This window comes from Carlito syrichta, unplaced genomic scaffold (genome assembly GCF_000164805.1).
Source record: "Carlito syrichta isolate Samal-C Ts95f unplaced genomic scaffold, Tarsius_syrichta-2.0.1 Scaffold302918, whole genome shotgun sequence".
Lineage (NCBI taxonomy): Eukaryota > Metazoa > Chordata > Mammalia > Primates > Tarsiidae > Carlito > Carlito syrichta.
The window spans coordinates 304,578-321,620 of NW_007247014.1; the positions used below are offsets into that span (position 1 = coordinate 304,578).

Consider the following 17,043-nt stretch of genomic DNA (forward strand, 5'->3'; position numbering starts at 1 on the left):
TGCGGTGGCCGGGAGTGGCCCCTGCCCTCCAGTCTGGGCGACAGTGAGCTCCAACTCGGAAAAAAAAAAAAAAAAGAGACAGGATCTTATTCTCTCTCATGCGCCCAGGGTGGAATGCAGTGGTGTGATGATAGCTCACTGTAACCTTGAACTCCTGGTCTCAAACAATCTTCCAGCCTCAGTCTCCCGAGTAACTGGGATTACAGGTCTGAGTTACCAGAGCTACCATGCCCGGCGAACTTTTTTGAAACTTTTTTTGGGAAGAGATGGAGTCTCACTATATCGCCTAGGCTGATCTCAAACTCCTGGCCTTAAGCACTCCTCCTGCCTCAGCCTCCATTACAGGCATAAGCCACTGAACCCAGCCAAAGGTACTCATTTCTACGACTGCAAGAGCCACAATCTTCAGCAAATCGGGAGCAGAATTCTGGTTTCTCATTTACTGTGAACTAGACTACTTCCAAGTGTAAAGAAGGAGCTTATACTGTGTGGAATGATTTCTGTTGTCCTCAGTGATCTTGTTCTTGATCGCCTCCTTTCCTCCCTGTCTCGGTCTGGGCCTTACACGGTCAACTTCCTCTCTCTCGGGTTGGATTTAATGGCCCACGGACAGTCCCGGAGTAGCAAGCAGCAGAGACTGTTTGGCGCGCAGGGACGCGCTGCTTACCTGCACGTTTCGGTTCAGGCTGACTGCTGGGAAGAACATGCCCTCCACACTCTCAAAGGCGATGGGACCTTGCTGTTCATCATTGATAAAAAAGGTCAAGTTTTTTCTATTTAAGTCGAGGAGGACCCCAATGGTGGCCCCTCTTGTGATCCCTCCCTCGGTTCTGTAGGAAAAGAAAACAAATTTGGTGTTACTTGCTTGTTGTCATTGAAGAAGCGCCTCTGTCTGTATGATTAAACCAGTGTTTGCAACCTGTTTATAATTATTGGCTCTGTCCCCACACAGTCCTGTATTTGTTTTTCCTAGACCACCCCCTCACATAAAATTTTAACACCACAGATATATTGTATACCTATTCATATACTGTATCTGTGCTTAATGTATAAAAAGAGTAAGATGTTTTGCCCCCTCCCCGCACTACACCACCGATTTTCAGTTCCTTTGGGGAGATATGTGCCCCTGTGGAGAATATACAGGTTTCTTTGCTGTTGCTGAGAGTGAACACGTTCATATAGGGTCTCTACCACTGAGTCACAGCACTAGAAAACACACACTAAAGACTTAAAAAAAAAAAAGCACCTAGGCTACCAGAGCTCTGACCCTAGGAATGTTGCATAGATGATGTGCTTTAAACATCATTAAATACAAAGTGACTTGATTTGCAAGTCAAAATAAAGAAGCACTTAGGTTGAACCTAAAACATATGCATGAGAAATTGGATCTTGGGCCTTACCTTATTCAGTAAATAGAAAGACTAATTCCAGAAGGATGATCATGTTTTGGCTTATTGATTTGAATTAAGAAGTTAGAGGCACTCTGTAAAATAACATGGAAGAAGAGGATTCTTCCCTGTACAGTGAAATAATTATACTACAGAAAATGCAGTGATTTAGAGGAGCCCACACACAAATGTCATTTTAGAAAGAATTGTGTCTTGTGCTTCAATTGATGGTTTCACAAAATGCCATTAAACATGGATGAACAGATCTGTCTTTCACGCCTTTCTGAGATCTAGCAATGCTGAGCTTCATCCTCATCTTAGCACAGCACAGAAATGTGTCATTCAGTTTTTCTTGCATTCAGGATACAGACTGTACACAGTCATTAAAAGATGGGCTTATGAGCGGCATCTTGTTAATTCACAGGTTTAACAATGAAAGCACAAGTGACATGCAGTTTGCATGCAAGCAGATGTATTCAGCTTTAAAGAATGGGTTTCTCTAAACAGTGTGATGGTTGTGTTATTATTCACTCCAAAATAAAGACGCTAATTAGGGAAAAAGTAAGTGCGGTATGTGGATGATGGCTTCAGGAATCTAGTGACAGAGAGTCCCCCCAAATGCCAATCACAGAAGAAAACTGCTTATCTACATCCAGTAGGATTTGATGTCAAGTTGCAACGGAGTGTGTGTTCATTTCAAGTGATAGCGAACAATACACACCTAGATAGAGGTGCACAGAAATGATCCAAGGGAACAGAAGGCCTAAGGGGTAGAGAAGGGTGCGTGATGAGCAGACAGAAAAACCTGAACCAGTGGAGTCCAGTTATCCCACCACTGCCTGACTTGCTTTCCCTTTGATCTGATTGAACACAACAGTATTTTTTCCCCCAGAGATACCAATGAGAAGTATCCTGGGACAATCTCTGGAAATAAGGCAGACCAGGGGCTGAACAGACATCTCTCTGCCTAGGAAATTGGTGAAAAATACATTTGAAGATGAAAACACAACTTAATGAAAGAGGAAATCCAGGGAAAAATTATAGTAAGTGTTAAATTATAATTGTCTATATTTTGGTGGTAAAGGATACTCTTAAAGAGATGACTGCTTTTTCTTTCCTCAGCAAACTGGGTGCTCTGAATTCATCTAATAGCAAGAGAGTTCTTTAAGTATAAAGGTATCCAAGTGGGCATCTGTAAGATTTAGTTCAATAAATCATAAGGAAAAGAATAGGCGTCTTCAATATGAGGCGTTTGTAATGTGAGATGTCTTCACTTATCTCATTTAATCTTCAGAACACCTCCACATGGAAAAATCTTATTTATACTAATTTGGTGGTTTTGGAGTCCGACATTTAGAAAAACAAAGGAACTTGTCCAACTGTGTCTTTCTGGTCAGTTCTAGGTCTGGGTTTTAGAATCCTAGATTGTTTTCCCATCACGAATATCTACGGGGATTCTTAGCTTCCAGCCATGGGTGGAATAGAGCAAAGAAGGACCCAGGAAAGTGCTCACATCTCTATCACTACACAAACACCCAAAACCGAAAACCACCAAGACGGACTCAGTGAAGAGTAATAGATCGCCAGTGCGACGTCATCGAGACCGCCGGCCGGACTTGCTGCATCTTGTCTCTGTGACAGGTTTCGGAAAGAGGGCTCCCTCCTGACCAGCAGCCAACATGAAGAAGGCCTGGTGTGGGCGCTGCAGGGTACCTGTTAGTGTGCGAGTTGTTGTGCATGAACCAGCTCCGGTTATTGTCCACATACATTGCCCAAGCTTTGTCGTCCTTCCCTAACATCATATCCTTCATCACGTCGATGCGAGCCACGCCAAAGGCAGGGTCCGGGTGGTTGTCGTAGCGATCTACCGTTAACTCCCAGTAGTGGACGCCCTTGGAGAAGCCAGTCTTCCCCAGCACCACCCGGTCATCGTAGCTACTGCAGGTCACCGTCAGGTTGTCATTGGAGAAGATGATGTCTGAGTGTGCCGAGCCAGGGTCGAAAGCAAACCAGGCCACTGGGAACAACAGAAGGGAATCGGGTTAGTAAGACGGACCCAAGCAGCTCAGCGCCACGGTAACACACTCCTGGGCGGGTGAGGTGCGTCGTGTAGCGTTTTCATGCTGCCATGCAGGAAGGAGGCATCCAGGGCCAGAGCAGACAGGGACACGTCCTGGGAGTTGGTACTCTCTGCACCAGAAGCAGACGGAGGACACACGACCGATTCAGCAGGGGTTACCTGGCTCAGACTGCACTCCCAACCAGGTGATCCGGGAGTGAAGTGGCATCAATTTTGGAAGGTGCAAGTCCCTTCACCTGGTGACTGGCGGAACAGTGCACCAGAGACATAAAGGGAGAGGGGACGCGCTAAGATGCCTGTGTAACCCCTGAGGCGGGGAGGCTAGGAGCTAGAGTCCTAGATAAAGGAGGGATAAAACACATGGAGTGAAATCAGGAAATCTCCCTTTGGCAGCAGTGCTAAAATCTAGTCGCTTCGAAGACTTCCTCAGCTCTAGTGAAAGCTCACAAGCTGCGAAGCTATAAGCAACATAAACTAGTTTTCATGAGTGAGTGTGACTTGGACATAGAAGGTTGCTTCCTTCATAACTCAAAAACACAGTTAGTTTGTTAGCATGTGACTCTTGACACCGATGTATAAGATATTCTGCAGGAGCCATAGGTATCTGGGACATTGGGTGTAGATAGTATGGCGTCTGTGTACACAATGTCAAGCCCCAAGTTCTAAATGCCTCCTACAAATAACACACTTGAGATGTAATTGTTGATTTATTGAACCTGTGAGACACCTCACATGCACTTTGGTGTTTGCTATTTGTAATAAAATAAGGTTATTCCATACCTGCCAACAGCTTTTTAATGTCAACTGTTGTCATTCCAAGTGAAAGGCATGGAGGAGAGAGATAGGAAGCAAAATTGACATGGATAAGAAGACATGTCTCTCTTGATAGGCTAATGCCAAAAAAGGGCTCAGTTAAAAATGCCACATAAACTACCACAGGTGCTCATACTTGTACCTTTACCCAAACTTAAGGTTCATAAAGAGTGCTTTGCATTGATGTATAAGAAAATGGGGAAAAAGGTAAGCTTTGCAGTATAACATTTAAAAATACAGCCATCTTTTCCTAAGAATTTGAGAGACTGCTATAACGGGGTTAGAATGACAATTAGACAATTTTATTGACATAAAATAAGCTGCCGCCATTTATTTTGTGAGGAAATTGAGCACACCAATTACATAAATAAAACAATTACAATAGGTATACTTGCCTAATTGAGAGTAAGGTGCAGTTTGTGTCTCAAAATTGCATCCTATAAAGAGATACTATACATCAAAGCTATGAAACAACAACCAGGTTGATAAAAATTATTTGTGTACACTTAAAAAACACCAGCTTAATATAGTCACCAGAGGCCTGATTCATGAAGAAAAAAAATAAAAAAGCCCTTTTTATGTTAGTTTACTTTACTGGGTAAAAATTTGCTTTTTGCTCTTTCACAATGAAAAGTGTATCTTTTTACCATTTAATAAATCCCCCTCCAATTGATTCTAAATTCTGCAGCTTAAATTTCATCTTCCAAGTTCAATGCTTTCCTCTGAAGTTTCCATGTTACAAAGGCTGTTTTAAAAGTGAGAAAAATTTACCTAATTGAAATGGAGAAATCACTGGATCTTGATAAAGCTCTGCCCTGTGTCACTATTCTAGGCACTTCTAACTCTGGTTATGCCAAAGGCCTTTGTTGTGACTTAAGCCCAAGTTCAATAATACATATAACTAAATGTATAATTTAATCCATGTACTAATATATATATATCTGATAATTATTCATAATGACATGAATTAAATGTATTAAAATTACCTCCTCTCCTCTAGACTGTTTTCTACATTGGTCTTTCTTACCTGAGAGAGGGGAGGAGGGACAGCGGGAGTGTGAATGGTCTCAGAGATATTTGAAGTCACCTGTAGAACTTTTTTAACCACCTCCGTCCCCTAAGGTTTGGATGCCCTTACCCCATGAGAAACGGCATCAGGGTAGAGAAGGCTGTCTAGCCTTAAAATGTTCAAAGGTGTGTGTCCTACATTTTCTAGTAGTGTTGAAGATAATCTAGAAAATGTGGTTTTGATGGGCATTAGAGGATGAAGAGAAGATAATTTAATTTTTTTCTCAATTTAAAAAGGCCCTTGTATGCTAAATTCTAAAACACTTAAAGGATAATGAGCTGACTTAAGATAATTTTATAAGATTTAAAAAAAGCAACTTACTGTAAGAAAGGACTAACGACTGAGTCAAAAATAAAACTTAAAGACCATTACCTTACTTTTGGTTAGTTTATTTTACTCTGGGATGAATTCACTTGCAAAATAATAATTTTTTCCCAACTCCTGGCAGATTTTTATGTTTAGTTTCTGTCGATTATCCCTTCAATTCCTCTTCATGAGTTAGAGCTTAGTGAGTATGAAACACCCAGAGTTTTAAAACTGATTTTCATCCAGCTTTGGAAATAAATTTGTAGAATCTGAGCAGGGCTTTTGAAATTTTTAAATGAATCATGCCTTGTGCAACTCTTTTTCAAAACAAATATTCTGAAAAATTTTTTGCACCATTTTAAACACACTGTCATACATTTAAGATTCAACTATACAACTAGAATAATGCTGTCAAATACACCCATCAAATATCCCAAAACCCACATTTCATTTTATTCTTGAGACAATATACATTACAAAGACTATAACAATATTTCAGTACATTAGACACAAGTGAAAAGAGTTTCATCACAAAGCATGTCGGAAAGCCATAGTGCACAGAAAAACAATAAGGGACATAAAAGCACAAAGAAAAATGTCATTTTCAAGACAGCTTGAAGTCCCTGCATCCTTTTGGCACTGTCATGCTGTGGCCTTCTTCATTCCAGGATGTGGGATGAGCAAAAAGAATAAAAGTAAAAAACAAAAGAAATCTTTGGAAATGTGAAATGTGCATCATGTATGTATATCCATGATTACAATATAGTCCTGAAGAGATCAAATAGATATTAGATATTTTAAGATTCTATTTGCTAGACAGGGTTTGATGCAAAGTAACACAAGTCTAGCTTCCCTGAAATTAGCTATAAGCCCTGTCACAACCTGCTTGGCTGTGGGAAACTTCCAGGAGGCCAGGCTTTTTGATAACCTGGATTTTTGGGCTTCAGGAGTGAAGGGTTTCTAATTCAGCTAGTCGTGGTCCCACCCCTTTGCTAGGAAGACACTGGGCCACGAGTCCCACTGTCCTACCAGTGAGCACAGGCTTTTTTTTTTTCCAGAAAATACACTTGTTTTCTGCTCTTTGTTCTGCCTGCCTTGTAGGATGAATTCTGCTGTTGGTGTGTTTTTACTTTGCCAATAAAGATCTCTTGAGTCTATGTTTAATCAGACCACTCCAGGCTGGATGCACTGATCCAGTCTCCCAGACAGAGCTGGTTTCCTGGATACAGAAGGGTTGCAGACCTCCACATTACCTCCACGGCCTCCACTCAGCCAGTGCCTGTGCCGTGCTATGCCACCGCGTGTGATGACAGAGCGGGTTATTCACAGTGGTACCAGCTTGTGCAAAAAGAATTTCACTCATCACTTTCCGGTGCCATTATACATAGACCACAGCTCCAGGGTTGCTCCTCACACCACACAAACAAGAATGCCACAAAGCGCCATTATCCAAATGCCCCTCATCCGGGAAGCAGGCCACAGACACAGAGACTAGCTCATCGCCCTCACCACGCACATGAATGGCAAGGACAAAACACGCAGTTCAGAGATGCCTTCAAGGCACAGAGATCAAGAGGAAAGGTCTGACAAGCTCAGCTCACCGGGTACATTGAGGGACTGTAAAGAGGAATGCAAGCTCAGCTGGTGGGGTGAGGATCGTAAATCAAAGTAGGATCTCCCGGGGAAGCTGGTTTGCAGATTAAGGGTGGAGGAGAAAGGACTCATTCTACGAAGCGGCAATCTTTCCGAAGGCACTGGAAAAGGGAGGGTCTGTTCTTCTGAATCTGTGTCTAAATGTAAGACCAATGCAAACTAGAGATCAGAAATCTGCTACCTGACCATGCAGTTCCCCAAGACCTGCCTTGACAATGCATTCATACAAAGCCTCATCTTCCCCACGGGGTGCGGCTCATCCAGACTGCGTGCCTGGGGGCTGGGGAGCAAAGGACCCAAGACCAGAGGACACCTCGGACATCCAGGCAATTGTTTTCACTTCTCCCCAGTAATTAGTGGTAGGAAAAGTATTTTGGAAGGTTTCCTTTCAACTAAATAAAATATTTTTAGAGTTGAATTTAGAAATTTTGGAGGTGAATTTTACCCATTGATAACCAAGAGGAGATTAATGTTTTGCTCCTCAGCTATTCTGAAAATTATGACCTATTCAAGAATGGCCTCTTAAAGGCTTTCTATTTAGGAGATTTGTGATTTTATACAAATTGTTTTATGTTCCATATTTTCTTTTTCTCTCTGTGTGTGTATATATGTATATATATTTCTGTTTTTTGATGGATGAGTTGATTTTCTATACTAGCACACTTAAGACTTGATCTCTGACTAGGAGAGGAAACGTGGGGTGGCCTGAGGAAGACAGGGTTGAACAAGTAATCAGGGAAGGAGCCTTACCTTTGTTTCTGAATTATGATCAGACTCTAAGGATGTCACGTGACCATCTTTGGTTCTCTAATGATAAACAGACCGTGGGCAGTGGTAAGGTGCATTGGTGGCAAAATGTCTGTTTCTTTTCAGATAGTCAGGTGTGGCGTGAAGATCATGATTACATCAGAGTACAGACTTACCAGTTACTTGATCTGGTTTTAGAAGGATTTGTGAGTTTTGCTAAATGATTAAAACCACTCCTTTCTATTTTGTCAAACAATAGCTGGTTCCATACAGTGGTGTGGTCTGGTTAGAGATGGATCTTTCATCAGTTGAAGCCTTCTTAAAAGTCAGTTTAATAGTAATAATTTAGGACATACAGATGGCAGGAAAATGATATTCCATGTCCAAAACCACCAAGGAACTTTCTTCTCATTGATAAAATAATTTTGTTCCGGTAGTCAGAGGGTATTGCTGTGAATATTTTTCTGACTTGAGTCTGTTAACAGCAATTCTTCATTGAAAACACCCTGGTCCTATCAATATGTTACTCTGCATGTTTAAGCAGAAGTCACTAAAGTGTGTGTATGCAGAACATAATCCTATTTGAAGAACTCAGAACAAGGGCACTGGCAAGTTTTAATTGAATACTTCTAACAGCTAACCTCATTTTCATCTCTGAACTTACAACATTAAAGTTTGCTTTTCAGGCTTTAGGCTTATCCATGGGAAAAGATTTAGTTTTATTTATTTATTTATTTTTAAAGAAAAGTATATATCACTTCTCAGAGGAAAGGAATTGCTATTTGTGGAGTTAAGAATTTGTGTTCCCAATAATACATTCAAATTTTCTTTTTCCTAAACTTCTTATGGCTTGGATAACTTGAAATGTATGATCATTTCTTTGTTCAGATATGACAAATCAAATATTATTTATGTTATAATCATCTTAAGGGAAAATAAGGCTTTTAGTGTAATGGAAAGATTTGAAATACAACATGGCACCACAAACTACCATGTACTTCTTTTAGGGAGAGAGGCATTTACAACTATATGTCAGTAACATATTTTTTATTGAGAAGAATTTGCTTGGAAGTGAGTTTTTCACCAGATGTGGCAATCAATTCATTATATCATGGAACAAATCATGCTGCCCATCGAAACTGGACTGGGTAAAAAAAATGTGGTACATATACACGATAGAATATTATTCAGCCAAAAGAAGGACAAAATGATGGACTTTGCAACAATTTGGATGGATTTGGAGTCTATCATACTCAGCAATCTATCACAGAAACAAAGAATTGATTACCACATGTTCCCACTCATAAGTGGACCCTAAACACCTATCATAATACTAAAAGAAAGGGATTGGCAGTAGTGGAACACTGCCAGAGGGTGCATATAACATCAGTAAGGGTACCTGATCCTAATCCAGGTGAAGTAGGGTCTAGTGGGAGGCCCAAAACTTCACCTGTACCTAAACCACTTATGTACATAATCCTGGCTTGTCCCCCACAACTTTAAAATTAAAAAGAAAAGAAAAGAAAAAACTTGTTACTTTAAAAGTTAAGGAAAAAAAAAAAAAAGACATATATGGGGACATGAATTTCAGCATGTACTGACCCCCAAGACAATTATCTGAAAACCAGTGAAGAGATGTGTACTGAATACAGCCCCCAGGGGAGTGTATCCAATCCCATCATGAATTGTACTCACCTTTTCTATTCTCGGCACCAAGAAGAACATAAGAGTCGGTGATGACACCACTTTGTGGGTGGGAACTGAGGGTAGCTATGGCTATTCTTGGGATTAATAACTTTAACACTTGGTTATGTTTTTCCCATCCTTTGATGTGGATCCATTATTTACTGATGACCCAATTTTTCTTTGACTCCTCTCACTCTTTAATGATGTCCTCTACTCAGGCAAGCTTATTTCATATCCATTTTGTCCAACCATCCCTTTTTGTTTTTGAGGTTTTGTTCTCATGTATTACAGTCCATTCTCTATCAGATAGGCTCTTACTCTGTTTTCTCTAAGCAGCTCTTTAAAAAAATTCCTACCTTGCCACGAGAAGTTTCCAAGTGAATTATAGGAGAGTGAGCACTTTCTACCTGAAACCTAATCCCAGCCTGACCAAACAAGCAATCCTCCCTTTATACCCTTTTCCATGGGAACGTTGTGCACATGTTTGGTCAATTGCCTACAAGTCATCTATGTCACTTCATATTATCTTAGATTTCAAGAGTCTTAGAGGGATGACATCTATCTTAAGAACATCAGAGGAGCAGCCATCAAGCTTCCCCTAGAAGTTCCCTGGGATGAGGAACTTGTTGCTTCCAGCTGACGGCTCCCTCTAGTTTGTAGTGTTATTGCTTATGTGGGTCTGGACATACCTCTTTGGAAGCTCCACTCTCCAACTGTAGCTTTACTATCTGGGGCTACATGGAACAGATCACTGATTCTTCAAGTATCTGAGGTCAGTCACTAATTCTCTTTACATTTTCCCTTTTCTGGGCCAAATAGAGTCTACTTTCATCCATTTCTTTATGTATGGCTTGCAAATCCTTCACTCTCTTGGTCATACCCCTTTGGACATGTTCCAAGGCATACATCAAAGTCAATACATCAATATTGAGAACAATATTGCCACTTCCTGGTTTAGCTAACTCGTATTTAGCTACATTGAATATATACACAACTACCCAAGTGTGTAGTCCACATTATATAGGATACAGGAAGGATACACGTATCACTTCCTCACCTCTCCTTCAAAACACAACTACCGGATATGGAGAAGGCTTCTCCGCCATTCATATTCTAGTAGTCAAGACAAAGAGGAATTAGGTTATCATTTTTTTTTTTCTGGATACATGATACAAAGCTATGTTTCAGGTCACAGCTAATATCCAAGATGATGCTGATCATTAATTTTTAACTTACAGATCACCAGAGCAGGTAAAAAAGGTCCTTAAGAGATTTTTAGTGTCTCATGATGTCTCATCGCACGTAATGATCTCGCCTGGTTGAAGAGCTTTGCCAAGTGAAAGCAGTTTAGCAGGAAAGGAACCAACAGAAAACAGTGTGTCACTGGTTGAATGTGGTGACTCTAGGTATAACTCTAGAATGGGACTGTTTTTACAATGGAAACGTGTTTAGACAGGTTTTTCATCAACTCTGGCAAGAACCATCATTTTCCTCTTGCTCTTTCCAGGGCTTCTTTCCCTTCCCACCTGGGCTTGGCTGGATTCTGGAGTTAGGGCCTAGATAAGGGCGGAGACCACTGCTTGCAAAAAGCAATTATGGATTATCAAAGCAGAGATCAGCTGGGGACCACCTGTATTACTGACTGATTTTTGGGTTCCAGGAAGAAGAGTATTGAGGCGGCATACTCCTATTTAGCCACCATATATTTCTTTTATTTGGTCTTTAGCTAACATGTATTGAACACCTACCATGTCCCAGTCACTGTATGAGAATTGAGCAGTTGGAAAACATGAAATTGGCAGGAGGGCTGACCGTAGAGAAAATAATAATTTAGAGAAACTCTGTGTCATATATTATTGATTGGTTTTTATACTTTTACATGTAAAATTTCTTGACCGATTCCATATATGAAGTACTAAAGATTTTTGTGGATGTTGTAGAATACTTTGAAAATGTAAAGTAGTCTTTGAGGTGCTATTTTTGGGATTCAAGGAGGAGAAGTAAACTGATTGTATCAGGAGAAGCAAACTGACAGTGTATACTAATTCAGTTCTCTCTGTGTCCTGGTAGACATCTTGGTTGTCTTCTTGTCTGATAGTAATCAATTCCATAACTTAAGCCACCCTTGAGCCCAGGTCTAACAAGACAGCTGTATTTTAGAGCACAGTAAAGCAAGATATGCCACTAAGAATTGCACAAGCAGTGTTGAAGGTGAAGTTCAGTTCAATTATAAAACAGCTGTAAAATAATTTGCTTTTGTTGGGAAGATTTTAAAAGAGACAAAGAAATGAAGAAGGAGGCTGACTTTTCTGAAATGATACAGCAAGCAGCCAAAGTCACAATTATGTCCAACTGGTACATAATTTATAACAAAAGGTGGCATTTTAAGCTTTCTTAAATGTGGCATTAATTGCAGTTGAGAAGTGAGAAACAAATCTGTTTTGAAAACCTCCATTTAAAGGATGAAACAGCCCTTGCCCTTCCTTGGACAGCTATACACTTCATCACCAAGTCCTCCACTCCAGTTTAAAAGACCATGGAATTGTTATCTGAAACCATCATCAGAAGAATTAAACATGTCTATATTTCAACTAGATAAAGAGAATTCCAAAGGACTACACTGCTTCTGCAAAGCATGCTCCCCAGAACCAAAAGTGGTGTTCTGGATCCAATTCAGTCTTATGGAAAAATTCAGGAAATTCCTTGGGATATCATGCATGTTGTCAAAGCTAAAAGGAACAAAATATCTCTTTTCTGGGCTCTGAAACTTATCAATATGCCTTTCACCTTGGGTTTTGTAACATGTACCCCAGTTGGGTCAGGTATGGTTACCTACCTCGAGGACTTTGTCCTGGAAATGCATATTCTTCTAACTATTCTTGGAGAGGCTCAGATGTTCTCGGTCAGGACAAGCAAAGTAGAGACATGGAAAAAAACATCTTTTGTGGATCATAGACGTTTTCTTAGATGGTCCTTTCTCAATGACTTTGTATTAGTGTTGAATTTTCAGTATATAGGCAAAACTTTAAGATCCGTTAAGATAACATTTGCAGGAGGCAGGAGGTCTTTAATGCTGCTTCATAGCATTTTCTGAAACAGCTTTGGACATTACTTTTGAAGAGTGAAGCCACAAAGATACTAATTGTGAAGATTTAGAGGTCATGTGCTCTAAGTCCATCATTTTAGAGATGAGAAAACTGAAGTCCAGAGAGGCTAAGAGACACATCCGAGTGACACTACAGCTGTGGAGAGACAGGACAGAGTCTCAGGCAGGATCAATTCCTGGTGGATAAAACTTGGGGGTGACAAAGCTCTTGCTGCTTTTTTTTGTGATCAGAAAATGTACAAAAGGTAAAGCTGATGCCACAGGCCTTGGGGCACATTCCAATGGTCTCTGGGGAAACCAAGGTTTGTGCAGATGACTTGAATTGTATTGAGGGTGAGTCTTTTCTTCTGTAAACAGAGTGCCTCAGGGGACTGTGGTGCAGAAGGATCAAAAGGCAGACACTTCACCGCCCCTCTTTGGGATTTGGCTCCAGTGGGTGGGTGGGCTGAGGTGTTCCCCATGGTGGTTCTTCTGAGTGGTTCTTACTCCCTCACAAGATTACAACTTCTCTGGAGGTCTCAGAATAGCAGTGTTTAAAAGTGTAGTACTTAGGCTGGACCAAAATCATTTGCAAATATCTGCAAAGAGATCCTAGACAGATTATCTGAGGCCATTCGGCCTTCAGACAAATGGAAGCATAAGTCTATATTCTGTCTGCATCATGAAATATTTTCTGGGTGTTTTCATTTGATGTGTAGAAGAGAGAGCTACCACACTGGAAGGGGCAGTGTGAATCTGAAAGTCTAAGTGTGAGAAAAGACATCTTAATCTTTAGGGATAACATTGTCTATGCCCAAGTTTTAGTTTTTAATTTTAATTTTAATTTTGACTTGGGGTCTCTGTAGCCCAGGCTGGAGTGCAGTGGCATGATCATGGTTGACCACACCCTCGACCTCCTAGGTTCAGGCAATTCTTCTGCCTCAGCCTCCTGAGTAGCTGGGACTACAGGTGTGTGCCACCACGCCCAGATTTTTTTGGCTGGTCTTGAACTCTGGGGCTCAAGCAATCCTCCCACCTCAGCTTCCCAAAGTGCTAGGATCACAGGTGTAAACTATTGCACCTGGCCTGTGTCCATGTTTTAGAAAGCAATTTCTAGATATTCTAGAATCCTAACCCGTTGATTGTCATTAGATAAGACAATCTTGAACAATGTTGAGTAGATGGCTACTATGGACATTCAACTAAGGATGCTTGAGAGCAATTTTTCTCTAATTTTTGCTGATGACCTTCTTCCCACTTTTCCTCCTAGTTGAGGTTTGGAGAGCTGAAAAGCTTCTGTGAGTAAACTGCTCTGTGATGTCAACCCAAGCAGGGCTCCAAGTACCAGACCCCATTTGGTAGTGGCTTTCAAGAGCCTCACAGGCAGAACACCCCCGGGTACCAACTGGGGAAGGGCATCACCTGGTGAGCTTCTTGCCTAGGGTGGGAGGAAGCTGGGAGAAACAAAGAGACATGAAAATGGGCCCAGGGCCTGAGGAGGAGCTTGGATGTTAGGCTGGAAATGAATCTACTTCTGCATGTCCTTCTTAAAGCAGGGATGTTATTCTTTTTTTATCCTTGTTTTACCATTATTTCATTCTAGTTGCTTTGTGGCTTTATTTTTGACACTTAGCATTTTAATCCATTTGGTCTTCATTTGTTGTGGGCTACAATGCTGTGATCAATTTAATTTAATTTAATTTAATTTTTTGACAGCTTTATGAATGTTTTTATTTTTTTTAAATTTTACTTTAAAGAACCTCCTGGTGGGGCATGGTCCTGCTGACACTTTTTGCCCAGTGAAAACCTGTTTAAGATTCTGACCTGTAAGGTAATAAATTTCTGTTGTTTTAAGTCACTAATTTATGGTAATTTATAGCAGCAGCAGTAGAAAACTACCATATAGGGTAAATCTGGAATGCTGCAGCAACAGACCAGGGGAGGGGTTTTGACATGAGTGTTGGCATGGAGGTGTAGTCTGTAGTTTATGTAACTGTTCTGGAGTGAACAGAAAAGAGTTCCTCTTTTTTCTGCAGGACCTTCTAGTGAAACATGAAATGGATAGTTTTTATACAATTCCTCCACTGGATTTCAATATCCTAAACATATTTGCTGGTTCTCATGTTGTCATTTTTCGTGGAATCTTCTGATGAAGAGCAAGGAAAGTTCCCAGCAGCTTGACTGAATGAAGTAGGCTTGAATGGCACAATTCTTTGGCTTATTTCATATCCTGATTTCATAAAGACTTCTGAGATACAACCATTAACCCAATTCCAAGAGTTCCAAAGAATGCACTGACTATTAAATGTTTTAAAGGGAAATTTTCCTACAATGTATTATATGCCGCATGCCTTTTTAAATCAGAAAATTTGCCACAGGATGCTGTCTTTTGATTTTTTTTGTTTAGCCTTTTCTCAGTTTTTCCAGTTACCGTCCTTTTTTGGGGGGCGGGGGGAGTTGGAATCTCACTCTGTTGCCCAGACTGGAGTGCAGTGGCACACTCCTGGCCACCGCAACCTCAACCTCCTGGGCTCTGGAGATCCTTCCTCCTCAGCCTTCCACGTAGCTGGAACTACAGGCGCGCGCTACCACACCCGGCTCATTTTTTATTTATTGTAGAGATGAGGTCTCACCTGCCCAGGCAGGTCTCGAACCCACGGGCTCAAGCAATCCACTCACCTCGGCCTCCCAAAGGTGCGGGATTACAAGCTGAGCTACGGAGCCCGGGTCCTCTTCTCTCTTCTAATGCGCTGCTTCTCGTCTTAGAAATTGGGTCGATGAGCTCAGTGGAACGGTGTGATTATTAAGAGTAAATGAGAACTGAGTGAGACTAAGGGTTCTGTTGTGATGATAGGACAGGGGATTCTATGCCTGGACTCGGTGTCTTTTCTTTTCTTTTCTTTCTTTCTTTTTGCTTTTTGCCAATCAGAGGGCACTGTTCTTACTTCCTGGTTATAAGATGGCAATCTAGATTGTAGGGTGGGTACATTAGTTCCAGAGATGTAAGGTGGCGCTATTGTTTTTGGGTGATCTGAGGAAGGTGCTATGAAGTTTAGGAAGAAGGCGTGAAGCCCATGGATTCTAGGGCAGGGGCTGTGCTTTGTGCATCCTTGTGATTCTGGGCTGCCAAGGAACTGACATACTTGAGGTAGGCGCTCAATTAGTGTTTCTGAATGCCCACATTTTCCCTTTTGTGGTCACCTCGAGGCAGATTTTGGACATTTCTGCACTGCAGACAATATTTTCCTCTGTTTGGTTCTCTCTCTCTTCTCTGGGGAGTCTTCCCCCCACTGTAGATTATATTTTTCCTTCAATATATTGTCACTTATTTCATGTAGCTATTAGCTGTAAAACAATCAGACTATTACCTCTATGAAAATATAAATGAAAAATTTTAGAAACATTTTATATTTAGAAGAGGCTTCTTATTAGTAAAAAATAAGCTCTAAATGTAGAATTAAGGCGATATAATAAAATGGAATGGTTCACATATTCCTAGTGTTAAAATACACACATACATATATATCTGCAAAGCAATTTGGAAACACATATCAAGGGCCTTAAACAGGTTCATACTCCTAGGTTTTGTCATTTCACTTCTAAGAATCTGTCCAAGGAAAATAACCTTTTAACACAAAGATTTGTGTTGAAGAGTATTTGTTGCATAGAGGTTGCAACCCCCAGTCCCCCCTGAAGCACTAGTGATCAGTGGCTCCATCCCTGCTGAGGGCACTGCCTGAGGGGAGTCAAAGGAGGAGTATTTTCAGTCAGTTAATAGTCTCAGTGAATTATTGGAGCCCCAGACATATGACCTTTGCTCTACTGCATGTTCTCCTCAGATTGGACAAAAAAAAAAAAGAAAAAAGAAAAAAGAAAAGGAATAGTTTATTTAGATAGGAAGAGAGAAAGTAAGGAAAAATGAGTACATTTTATATCCTGTTCTCAGCCTTGTCTTTTTTTTTTTTTAAAGTAGGCATGTAGCTTGTCTCACTCAGCATGAACCTCAGAACTCTATGTATTAAGAGGTCCTTGTTACATAATGTTTTCAACAGGTGCTCATTTGCAGATAGTTGCAAAGACAGTAATGACAACAAGGTAAATTAAAGATACACATGACCAAGTTTCAGGGTCTTCTTTTAAAATTTCACTAAAATTCTTTTTTTTTTTTTGAGGTGGAGTCTCACTGTCACCCAGACTGGAGTGCAGTGGCCGCTCC

General features: G+C 40.8%; 1 protein-coding gene across 7 annotated transcripts in view; it reads right to left on the reverse strand.

Annotated features, from left to right (window-relative positions):
- TRIM9 (tripartite motif containing 9) overlaps positions 1–17,043 on the reverse strand; it is a 131,656-nt gene that overhangs the window by 3,432 nt on the left and 111,181 nt on the right. For 2 of the 7 annotated variants that reach the window (XM_008057273.2, XM_008057272.2), the window contains exons 8-12: positions 7,258–7,446; positions 4,677–4,718; positions 4,249–4,272; positions 3,102–3,405; positions 668–830 (exon numbers count right to left, since the gene is read on the reverse strand). In XM_008057273.2, coding sequence (XP_008055464.1) covers positions 668–830; positions 3,102–3,405; positions 4,249–4,272; positions 4,677–4,718; positions 7,258–7,446 — 722 coding nt within the window. Of the gene's footprint in view, positions 1–667; positions 831–1,520; positions 2,152–3,101; positions 3,805–4,248; positions 4,273–4,676; positions 4,719–7,257; positions 7,447–15,492; positions 16,173–17,043 lie in introns of those variants that run through there. The other 5 variants (XM_008057274.2, XR_504242.2, XM_008057275.2 and 2 more) reach the window with 5 other exon arrangements.